The sequence below is a fragment of the Thamnophis elegans genome, chromosome 7 (genome assembly GCF_009769535.1).
Source record: "Thamnophis elegans isolate rThaEle1 chromosome 7, rThaEle1.pri, whole genome shotgun sequence".
NCBI classification, from domain to species: Eukaryota; Metazoa; Chordata; class Lepidosauria; order Squamata; family Colubridae; genus Thamnophis; species Thamnophis elegans.
In genome coordinates, this window is record NC_045547.1 from 53,622,632 (window position 1) to 53,635,152 (window position 12,521).

A 12,521-nucleotide genomic window follows, 5' to 3' on the forward strand; every position below is an offset into this window, starting at 1 on the left:
TGGGCTGAAACAAAGCCTTCAGGGACACTGGCCTCATGGCAGAAAAGCCGAAGTCTTTTATTCAAAGCTGTTTTCCTTAGATTTCACGTTCTTAGAGCTTCACCAGCATCCAAATAAATTGACTTTGGCTTTTCTGCCATGTGGGTCAATTGATTCTAGAACTCTGGAGATCTTTGAAAAGTAAATACGTGATGGGAAATGGGGTGGAGAGGAGCAGGATCTGGGAGGCTAGCAAAGCAGGCCTAGAGCCTGTGGAGACCTGGCCGGGGGGGGGGGGGCAGGATTTTGGACGGAAGGCGGGGTATGTTGCAGCGTCTCTGTAAGGGTGAACCAGCGATATGTTGCAACATATGTAAGTTCAGGATCAGGTTGTAAGTACTTTTTTGGGGGGGTGTCGTAATTTTGAATAGACGCTAATTGAACTGTCATAACTTGAGGAATAGCTGTATTCCTAATTATATGTACTATCTACCTTCATGTTGGTCAGAACAAATTTAGTTTTATTTGCTTATTTTTTAATGGAGTGGGTCACTGATTCTTCTTTTTTTTGACTAGATGATTCTGGATTGTAATTTTGTTAAGATATCTTCAGATTTTTTTTAAAGGCGCTCAGATACATTATTACAAACATAATATCAATAATATACACAAACATAAAATTAACTGTAATTATAAATAGTCTTTGGTATGTTTTTTTCTCAGAAAACAGGAAAATGCTGGCATAAGTTTTTTACCAGTAATCTATAAAAGCTGGAACCCAAAATACAGTAAGTGAGTCATGTTGGTCAATTTCTTGGCCTTCTTTTGACATTTTCACAAACCATGTCATTTGTTCTTTGGGATATATTTGCTATTCTAACAATTTAGCTATCTTGGGCAGTTAAACTGTTCTGAGGAATGTTTGAGTATATTTGTTTTTCTGCCAAATTCATTACCTTATAAACAGTTTTTAAAAGTCTTCCTATATTAGCCTGTTGAAGCAAAAGTTATCAGAAATTGTAAGTGTGTTATAGCTTAATCTTTTATGAGTTATAGTTTAGTACATACAGTATCTTGAGCAGATTTCCCCAAAGCACAAAATTCTTTGCAAAATCAAAACCCTTTGTTTACATAAGTCTGCTCAAACTCATATTTCAGTGTTTTAAGGTTGTTTTTGCATATACACATGTGCTTGTATTTCAGTTAATAGATCTAAGTGCCAGATAGACATATCAGGCAAAGTCTGTACTTCATAAATTGCATGAAGTCCAGTTTTGTGATTCAAAAGACCTATTTGGTTTTTAAAATACTATCAATATACTGTTGCAACCTGTTTCCTGCATTTTAAAATTCAAGGATCATGATTTTTTTTGTTTCAGCAGAGTGGTCCAGATGGGAGGTGGATCAGATATTTATCTAATGATAAATTTTAAATGAATGGCCAAATAAGTACCATGGCATCATTTAATTCCATGTTTAATTCCATTAAAATTAATATGAACTTTTATAATTCAGATATGCTTTGTAGCCTTAAAAATATCAAAGCATGACATCTGGAGTCATTCAATTAAGTTTAATTGTTTGAAGTTATAAAAAGAATGACTTTCCCACATTCCATAGCTCATGTAATTACACCAACAATGTTGATCTTAAAAGAAATTAAAACAATTTATGCCAAATCTCTCTCTATATATAGCTAGCATTCATAATGGTAACATTTCTAGTATTGGGAGAAGTATCCTCTTAATATCAGTTGTTGGGGAACTTGGATGTGTCATTGTACATATGAACTTACCATAGATATCTGCCATTGCAATGTGGAAACAAGTTGTTGGAAGGTTAGCGTTATATAGTATCCAGGTTAGGCTAACAGATATAGTATATTCATTATATAATATATAGTATAAGTTTATATAGTATCGAGTAGAATTCTTGTTATGATTTTAAATGCTATCACATTTAATGCTGCATGATGAGGACATGAAAGTTTCCCTTGCAGAAAACTTTTCTTGCAATTGCTGCATTACTGAATTGTAGCTTGCTTATTGGGTTAACTAAGAGGTTAAGAAAGAAATACATATTTTATGTGTTGTTCTAAATAACTTTCAAAGAGACTTGGAATAAGTTTTTCTTCCTGTATTTTAAGTTTTTTCAGTAATTAAATACTTGCAACAGAATTTCTTTAAAATTAAATAGGATTGATAATTATGTTTGCCTTAGGGCTTAAAGATCAAGTTGAATATTTTCTTTTTGTTTTAAATATTAAGATCCTTCAAACAAGGAAGACGTTACAAATTCAGTGAAGAAAAAAAAGGTGTGTTCATATTATATATTTAAAATAATGATTTCAAATTATTTCATTTTAAAACCCTTCACTTTTAATATGTTCCTACATAATTTTTCTTGTTCATGTGTTTGAGCTATTGCATTTTCTGTTTTGTTGACATTTTGTTGATATTTAAATGATTGTGAAGTTAACTTATGGTACTTTTGAAATAATTTAGAAGTCTTAACTTTGAAAAATGTGCTGTTTGATAATATTAATTAGATCTAACTAAAGTACAGGTGTCAAACTTGCTGCATCACGTTGCCATTACGTGACATTTTATGACATTTTCCCACTTGCGGAGCTGGGTGGACATGGCCTGTCCTTTGACACTCTGAACTAAAGTATATACACCTTTTCCCCCATTAAAAGTGGGTGAAAATTTCGGGGCGTCTTATGGATCAAATACCAAATATATTTTTGGCCTCCAGAACCCTCCACACGTCCCATTTTTGCCAAAAATGGGCCAGTTTTTGGTCTCCTAAAACCTTCGTGCATCCTTTTTCCTCCCTCCCCTGCCACCAGAAGCACTCTGTAGTGCTCCACGTGTCCCGTTTTCACCAAAAATTGGCGCATTTTTGGCCTCCAGAACCGTGTGTCATGTTTTCACCCTCCCTGGCCCCAGAAGCAAAAACTGGCCTGTTGTTGTCCTACAAAGTGCTTCTGGGAGCCAGGGAGGGTGAAAATGGGACACATGGAGGCCAAAAAGTATTTTTTTCTTGTTTTCCTCCTCTAAATCTAGGTGCGTCTTATAGTCTGAAAAATACGGTAATATAAGTAGAATTGGGCAATTGAAATAAATACATCTATGATTTGTTTTAAACACTAATTTATAATATATTTATTTTGAATTACTGTTTTTATAAAGTCATGTCATTTTTAAGCATGGTAAAATTAAATATGTTAAACATTTCCAATTTCTTAAACTGCTATTTAAAATAGCACACATTACAAGAAAGTCTCATTGAAATCTCATTAAAACCAAAAGTATATCTGCATAAAACAGCTTTTAAACTGTATTTAAATAAATACAAATGCCTACATGCTAACTGATTTGTCATAATTTAAACCAGGGGTAGTCAACCTTTTTATACCTACCGCCCACTTTTGTATCTCTGTTAATAGTAAAATTTTCTAACTGCCCACCTGTTCCACAGTAATGGTGATTTATAAAGTAGGGAAGTAACTTTACTTTATAAAATTTATAAAGCAGAGTTACAGAAAACCCCTACCGCCCACCATGAAAGCTGGAACACCCACTAGTGGGCAGTAGGGACCAGGTTGACTACCACTGATTTAAACTTGGATGGCTTGTTTTGAAAAGTACAGTTCTTGAAAAGAAAAGTGGATTTATTTAATATGACAATTTATTGCATCCACTTTTGGTCACCACACTATAAAAAAATGTTGAGACTCTAGAAAAAGTGCAGAGAAGAGCAACCAAGATGATTAGAGGACTGGAGGCTAAAACATACAATGAACGGTTGCAAGTACTCGGCATGGCTAGTCTAGTGAAGAGAAGGACCAGGGGAAATATGCTAGCAGTGTTCCAATATTTGAGGGGCTGCCACATAGAGGAGGGGGTTAAGCTATTTTCCAAAGCACCCGAAGGCCAGTCAAGGAATAATGAATGGAAACTTATCAAGGAGAGACTACCTGGAAATGAGGAGAAATTTTCTGACAGTGAAAACCATCAACCAATGGAACTTTTCTTCAGAAGGTGTTGAAGCTTTCAAGAAGAGACTGGACAGCCATCTGTCAGAAATGGTGTAGGGTCCCCTGCTTGGGTGGGATGTTGGGCTAGAAGACCTACAAGTTCCTTCCAACTCTGTTAAACCGTGGTTTACACTATTGCATTTATCTCCCTAATGTTTTAATCAGTATGAGATTGCGCATGTGCAAGATTAGAGATGGCTGCTAGGCGTCTTCGCTCTGAATTAATCAGGCGAAAAATGCTGAAAAGCTTTTAGAAACAACCTTGCACCTTTCGGAAAGGGGTCCTTGGGGTTGTCCGGAATTCAGGGGACCCGAGGAGTCCAGACCTTTGGGGGGGGGTCGCCACTTCTGGGCGGCCCTGGACCATACATATGGAGACTTTTGTGTTGCCTGCGCTGTTCGGCAGCGGGGGGGGCGGTGCTGCGCTGGCAGCAGTGGCTGCGTTTTCCAGCGATTTCAGCGATTCCACTCAACTTGATGAGCCTTTGGGGGCTTCGTTTGATTGCCATTGCCCCGGAGAGGGGGGTGAGCGATCTGGACTATTGCTGGGACTGGGCAGATTGGGCGGCTGGCTTTGCCTGGCACCGCAGCAGCCCTTCCGGACGGCACCCCTCCCTGTTTTGCTCCGCTTCCTTGTCGACGCTGCCTCTTCTTTCCTCCGTTCCTTGTCTGGCCGGCTACTCTTCTGGCGCGACTTCTCCTTTGTCTGCCCTCGCTACTGTGGGGTCTCCTCCTGTGTCTTCTGCCTGGCATCTGGCTCTCCCCTGCTTTGGCCTCTTAACACCTGGCCTCCCCTGGCCGCGGTCTCTGGGCTCCTGGACTCACTGGCGCAGCCCCATTTGGCTTTGACCATTACCGCCCGCCATTGCCCCTGGGGTATCATCTTGGATAGCGCCCGCTCAAGTCATCTCATTGCGGTGCTCTGGACTTTGGATGGGTGGGGGCACTTACAACAAGTGTGGAGGCCCTCTGACTTGTCGGTAACACCTACAGTTTGCTCCTTGGCACATTTGTTCAACGGAAGGAGCGACGGAAGATGGCAGAACTATGAGAGGGGACTTAATGTTTTTAATGCACACCCCCTCTTCCCCGATCCTCCTCGGCCACCCCAGACTTTGGACCCTTTTGTTATACCTTTCCAAGGATTCAGGAGAGGGGGGGGGAAGATGAGACACTCTCCTGTATACCACCTGTATACCACCTGTACACCACCTGTATACCACCGTTGGTGCTCAGCTATCTCGAACTTTAAGAACTATTTGGACAGTTATTAATCTATACTTGCGCAGTGCTCCATAAATTTTAGGAATGCGGTGCGAATGGTATGCCTAGTTGATGTTTGTACCCACTTTTTAACTTAATTATTGTTGTATTTTTTGTGTTTTAATTGACTTACGTGGGGAATGCGTGGATGAGTGGCTGTGTATGTATGAGAGGACTGAGAGTACAGCCCGGTGCCTCCTACACTGAGTGCCACTGCAGAAGTGGTAGGGGGCCCAGGCCTACCTCTTGTCCTGGAATGACTGACATAAATTGCCTGCTGGATGGAGCGGAGGCTGCAGGAGGGGATATTGGGTCTACGGGCGCGGGGGTGGGCCGGAGCATTACGGTCACTATGGGGAGAGGCAGGTACGACAGGAACTTCAGGGCTAGCCATTACCGGGGAAGGAGGGTTCGCTACGTCACAGAGATCCCTCCTTCCGGCCCTGCTAGTTCCACTCCAGGGCCAGATGGCGAGAACTGTCAGGGCCCTGGTCTCAGGCTGTTGATGCTAAATGCTAGGTCTGTGGTCCACAAAGCTCCCCTCATCCGGGACCTAATAGTAGACAAGGGGGCAGATCTGGCATGTATTACTGAAACCTGGCTGGGCCCGGAGGGAGGAGTCCCCCTCACTGAAATGTGCCCAGAAGGATTTCAGGTGCTTCATCAGCCTCGACCCCAGGGAAGGGGTGGGGGAGTGGCGATCATCGTCCGAAGGTCTTTAGTTCCCCATAAGATCCCTTCTCCGGAGCTTGTCGGGTGTGAGTCCCTGTTGATGAAGTTGGACCTTGGTGGTCAAGTGGGTATGTTGCTAACGTACCTACCTCCCAACAGCGTTGCAACAGCCCTCCCCTCGCTCCTCAAGTCAGTAGCCGAGTTGGCGGTGGAGTTCCCAGGCTTATGGTTCTGGGGGATTTCAACCTGCCTACACTTGGTGAACGCTCTGATGGGGCGCAGGAGTTCATGGCTTCCATGACAGCCATGGACTTGACCCAAGTAATTCGGGATTCGACTCATTCAGCGGGTCACACGCTTGACCTCGTATTCCTCTTGGAGCAGTGGAGATGTGATCTAGAGTTGAAGGGCATTAAGACCTTGCCCTTGTCATGGTCTGATCACTTCCTACTGAGGCTTGACTTTCGGAAACCAATCCCCCACTGTAGGGAGGGGGAACTAATTAGGTGGTTCCGCCCCAGGGGCCTGATGGACCCTATGGGATTTCAGATGGCGCCTGGAGAAATACCTGACACTCTCGTCCACAATCCGGTGGAGTTCTTAGTCGCTGCCTGGAATACAGCGGCGGTGGAGGCTCTAAACCGGATTGCGCCTTTGCGACCTCTCCGAGGCTGCGGATCCAGGAGGGCCCCTTGGTTTACCGAGGAACTCCGGGAGATGAAGCGCCAAAAGAGACGCCTAGAGCGCCGCTGGAGGGCCAGTAAATCTGAGTCAGACCGAGCACTGATGAGAGCCTTTATCAGAGCCTATCTCGTGGCAATACGGGCGGTGAAATGTTCGCATTTTGCCGCCCTTATTGCATCCGCTGAATCGCGCCCAGCCGCCTTGTTTAGAATAACCCGCTCCCTCTTGAAAGGGAGGGATGCGGATGACCCTTTACAAGGTAGCGCTGAGGAATTTGTTCAGAATTTAACGGATAAAGTCGCTCGGATTCGGACAGAGCTGGACTCCAATTGCATGGTACCAGCCGAGGTACCGGAGGAAGGCCTTGAGCACACTTTATGGATTGAGTTTCAACCTGCTTCTCCTGATGAAGTGGACAAGGCCATGGGAGCGGTGAGTGCCTCCACTTGTATACTGGACCCGTGCCCCTGCTGGCTGGTCTCGACCAGCAGGGAGGTGACACGCGGCTGGATCCAGACGATAGTTAACACCTCTCTCCGGGAGGGAATTTTCCCGCTCCTCCTAAAGGACGCGGTGGTGAGACCCCTCCTGAAGAAACCATCTCTGGACCCAGCCATTTTGAGCAACTACCGTCCAGTCTCCAACCTTCCCTTTGTTGGGAAGGTTGTTGAGAAAGTGGTGGCCTCTCAACTCCGACGGTCCTTGGATGAAACCGATTATCTGGATCCCTTTCAGTCGGGTTTCAGGCCTGGTTACAGCACGGAAACTGCTTTGGTCGCGCTGATCGATGATCTCTGGCGAGCCAGGGATAGGGGTCACCCCTCTATCCTTGTGCTCCTTGACCTCTCAGCGGCCTTCGATACCATCGACCATGGTATCCTTCTGCGACGGTTGCGAGAGGTGGGAGTGGGAGGCACCGTCCTTCGGTGGTTCTCCTCCTACCTCTCGGACAGGTCGCAGTCAGTGTTGGTCGGAGGGCAGAGGTTGACCCCAAGGCCCCTCAATTATGGGGTGCCGCAGGGTTCGGTCCTGTCCCCCCTCCTATTTAACATCTACATGAAGCCACTGGGTGAGATCATACGCTGGCACGGGATTAAGTACCACCAATATGCGGACGATACGCAGTTGTATCTGTCCGCCCCGTGCCAACTCAGCGAAGCAGTAGAAGTGATGTGCCAGTGCCTGGAGGCTGTTAGGGTCTGGATGGGAGTAAACAAGTTGGCACTCAATCCAGACAAGACCGAGTGGCTTCTGATGTTCCCTCCCAAAGATTAGCCAAGTATTCCATCTCTCAGGCTGGGGGGTATAATTATACGCCCCTCAGAGAGGGTCCGCAATTTGGGAGTCCTCCTGGATCCCCAGCTGACTTTAGAACACCATCTGTCGGCTGTGACCAGGGGGACCTTTGCCCAGGTTCGCCTGGTGAACCAATTGCGACCCTACCTGGATCGGGAGGCTCTTCAGATAGTCACTCACGCCCTTGTGACCTCAAGACTGGATTACTGTAACGCGCTCTACGTGGGGCTGCCCTTGAAGAGTGTTCGAAGACTTCAGTTAGTCCAGAACGCAGCCACGCAAGCGATTGTGGGTGCACCCAGGTACATCCACGTCACACCTATCCTCCGCGAGCTGCACTGGCTACCCATTAGTCTCCGGACCCGCTTCAAGGTGTTGGTCGTCACCTATAAAGCCCTACATGGCATCGGACCTGGGTACCTGAGAGACCGCCTCCTGCCGATTACCTCCCATAGACCGATTAGATCTCACAGGTTAGGTCTCCTCCGGATTCCATCTGCCAGCCAATGTCGGCTGGCGAATCCCCGGGGGAGAGCCTTCTCTGTCGCAGCTCCAGCCCTTTGGAACGACCTCCCCGTGGAGATCCGGACCCTTACTACCCTCCCGGCCTTCCGCAAAGCCACCAAGTCCTGGCTGCTCCAGCAGGCCGGGGGGGCTTGTGAAATATCCAGCCCCACGGTAACTGTGAATGTTGTATATTTTAAAGTGTTGTTTTGTTTATTTATCCCCTTACCTTGTTTATTGTAAGCCGCCCAGAGTCCTTCGGGAGTGGGTGGCATACAAGATCAATAAACTAAACTAAACTAAACTATGCAGATGATACCCAAGTTAGACATCTCTATCTCAGACTAAATAAAGGATATATTATAGTGGAATTCATGATCAAAATCAATCTAAGCAAGACAGAGTGGCTTTACATTTAGAATCCTATTCCGGGATTATTCTGGGATCATTCTAACACATGGGATGGTGTTCCCCCGTGTAGACCTGCAATTTAGGAATCCTCTTTGGCTCATAGAAAGCAGTGGTCAGCAGGAACTTTGGCCAGGTTTAGGTTAGGTTGGTGCTCCAACCGTACTATTATGTGGAACAGGAAACACTAAAAGTGATTACACATGTCCTTCAAACCTTCCTTACGGATTTCTGTAGTTTGCTTGATATTGGCAAGCCCTAGGAGGCCACTTAGAAGCTTCAAATGCTGCAAAGAGCATAATCCATATATTTACTGAAAATACTTCTTAGATAATCCCATTGCTGCAGGAACTGCATTGACACCAAAATGTTTTTGACTCAACTTCAAGGTGCTTATTATCACTTAACAAAACTTTCTATGGCATAGTGCCTAGATATCACTGAAACACCCTTCTCTCTATTAGATTCTATTTGCTTAATCTGAGGCATAAAATTAGCTGTTTTGGAAAGCTGTTGAAATTTGACCACTGTAGAACTCCTGATGCTGATAATGTCTAACTGGCAGTTCAACAACCAAAGTCTAACATTCCGTCATTAAAAAAACTATTATTTGATAATATTCCAGTTTTATGCATAGTCAGAAGCAAATCCCATACGTTCAGTGAAATCTTTTTCTTTGGTAACTTGATATTTAGATGAACATAAATCACAGAAGTTCAGGATAATTCTGATATACAGTTTAACAGTCATGAGGAAAGAAATGAAATCTACAAAAATCAAGTTAAAACAGCAATGTTGTGAGTGGGGAACACACAAGGAGTCACATTCCAACAATTTTGTTTATTCACGATAAGAGCAGACTATAAACCAGCATCCAGTTTCTGGCCAACACCTCCTTTTAAGGGAAGCTTTCAGCCAATTAACCAATAACTTTAAAATATATCCCGCTCTTGCCCGGCAGTAGGAAAAGCCTCTGCTCGTGCCTGTGTGGACATAACAGCTAACCTTTTTGCCATCGTGTGCCAAAAGTGGGGAGAGCACGGGGGGGGGGTTGTGCACGGGCATGCCCACACCCATAATTCTATGTGCCCCCTACACACATGCACATGCAACTCCCACCCTCCCCCCGCTTTTGGCTCATGATGGACCCACTTTTCGCACTCCCCAGGCCCTCCCCAGACTTTCTAGGAGCCTGGGAAGGATGAAAATGGCCTCCCCCGCCCCCCTGGAGGCCCTCAGGAGGCTTCCCTGAAGCCTCCGGAGTGTGAAAAATAGCCCTACTGGCAACCCGGAAGTCCATTCCCAAACTTCCGGGTTGCCCATAAGGCAGGTTTTCTCCCTCCTTCTGGACGGCAAAAAATGGCCCAACACACAAACAGGAAGACCGTTCCCAAACTTCCGGTTTCACGCGGGTTGTTTTTTGCCCTCAGGGAAGCCTCCGGAGGGTGAAAAACAGCTAAAAATGAAGTCTGAAGTTAGCGCGCTGGAGCTGACAGGGCAACGCCTCGCATGCCCTAACAAATGGCTCCACGTGTCATCTGTGGCACGTATGCCATAGGTTCACCATCACGGGTCTATGCAATTCAGCAACATCCATGCCATTCTACCTTGAGAAAGCTTTTTGGTTAGTGAAAGAGGGATAGTTAAATCCAGATGGTATCTAGCTTTTGTGTAATAATTAAACAAATTGCTAGAGCGATGCAGATACTTAGTAACAAAGAGATAAATAATACTTCAGAAATATAACTCAAATGCTAAAATATTCAGCAATTTAAGAGACGATTGAACTAACATTCATGAAATGAGATACACACACACACAAACACACCCAAGACTTAAAGCAACTGGAGAATTCAAACTATCATTAGATTTTAGTACATTTAGTACATCTATAGTGTATCTGTGATCATTAATATTCACCATCAGTTTCTTTTTTTTAGAGAAAACATATTCTAATTGAAATGGCCTGACTAATTTATAAAGTATATTTCAGCTCCTTGGATTTCCAAGTAGCACTTGCAGACCAAATGTATAGGATAGGGTGCATACTTTTGTGTGCAAAACATGTGCACACTCATGCAGGTAGAGTCTAGTAAAACAAGACTTAGAATATGTTGGAAATTGTCCATATATGGAGAACTACTGTGTCTGGGTGGTTTTATACTCCTATTTAAAATCTGCATGAAGCTGATGACCATCCATTAGCCCAAGTATGGATGTAATCAGTATGCAAACAATATCCAAGTTTATATCTGACCCTGGGCTGAAAAAGTGATATTGTCAATTTTGTCAAAGTACCAGGGGATTTTGACAGTAGAAATGAAGAAATTGAGTGCTTTGGGTTGAAAAGGCAGATCTGATTCCAGATAAATTTTAATTTGAATGGTATCATAGTGCCCTGAACAGAACTAGGGAAGTTTGCAGTTTAGGAATTTTCTTGGATTTGCAGCTCCTGCTTGAGGGATAGTAATAGCTGTGGCCAAGCGGTCATTGTGCAGCTTCTGCTTATATACCAGTTGCAATCTTTCCTGGAATAGAGTATGTTACTCACTGTAACTCATATCTTAATCTCTTCTTTATTGGACTATGTTAAGGGAAGACCATTCAGAAGCTACATGTGATCCAAACTCTGATAGTTCAGATAGTTAAGAGAACTTTGAGGCAACATAAAACATCTCTACTACAAGAACTGCATTAGTTACCAACACGCTTCTGGGTTCAAATTAAGGGTTTAGTTGCCATTTTTAATACCTTTTGGAGTCGGGACCTGCATCACCTTCTGAATATCTGACTGCCCAACATGATCTGATAGAACAGTTTCTCTTCATGTTACCATCTGTAGGAGGATGCAGAAGTTTGCCTTTTCAGTTACTGTTCCTTTCCTTTGATGTTTGAATGGCCTCCTCTTTCCTGGTTTTTGGTTATTCTATTAAGCCTTGAGATGAAGTTATTGCAACTCTTCCTCTGTACGATGAGTCATTATTTGATCTTGATAGTTCAGTTTCTGGTTTTTATCTATGGTGAATTTGTATTTATGATTTTCAATTCAATTATTGATTATATTGTTGATTATTTATTTAGAATAGAGTAGAATAACAGTTGGAAGGGACCTTCTAGTCCAACCCCCTGTTTTGTGCTTGTTTTTAACCAAAGATACATGTTTAGGGAATTGTGTACCATTCAGATTGGTTTGATTACAGCAATTTATAAACAAATATATTTCCATGAGTACAATATAAAGAAAATACTTTTCCATTTGAAGTTGGAAAGATGTTTGTATGTATGTTAAATTTTGAAGGGGGAAAAACTATGGTGGATGTCCAATATAAATACTTTATTTTATAGCCTAGAAGACAGACCTGCTTGAACAGATTCTTCAAAAGTAATTGGTGTGATAGATTTTCTTCTAATAGTAGTTTCTCTGATGTATCTACTAATTATCAAAGTGAAAGGTCAGTATAAATTATTTTTATCCAGAATTTTGTAATATTGTAAATACTAATATAGTTCCATTTGCTTTTGGGAGAAATTGTGCTTTCCTCCCAAACTTCCATGTGTTATTGTAGAGAGGTAACTAGAAAGCAAATATTTTAAAAATATGATTTCTGGAATTCTTTCCAACCCTTAATAATAGCTCTTCTTTGGTTCATGAGAACAGAAGGAAGGGAGTTTA

The 12,521-nt window shown here is 43.4% G+C and overlaps 1 protein-coding gene across 4 annotated transcripts in view; it reads left to right on the forward strand.

Annotated features, from left to right (window-relative positions):
* Positions 1-12,521, forward strand: part of SCAF11 (SR-related CTD associated factor 11) — an 89,516-nt gene that overhangs the window by 18,135 nt on the left and 58,860 nt on the right. For all 4 annotated transcript variants that reach the window (XM_032222110.1, XM_032222109.1, XM_032222111.1 and 1 more), the window contains 3 exons: positions 703-767; positions 2,247-2,293; positions 12,194-12,300. In XM_032222110.1, coding sequence (XP_032078001.1) covers positions 703-767; positions 2,247-2,293; positions 12,194-12,300 — 219 coding nt within the window. The remainder of the gene's footprint in view (positions 1-702; positions 768-2,246; positions 2,294-12,193; positions 12,301-12,521) is intronic.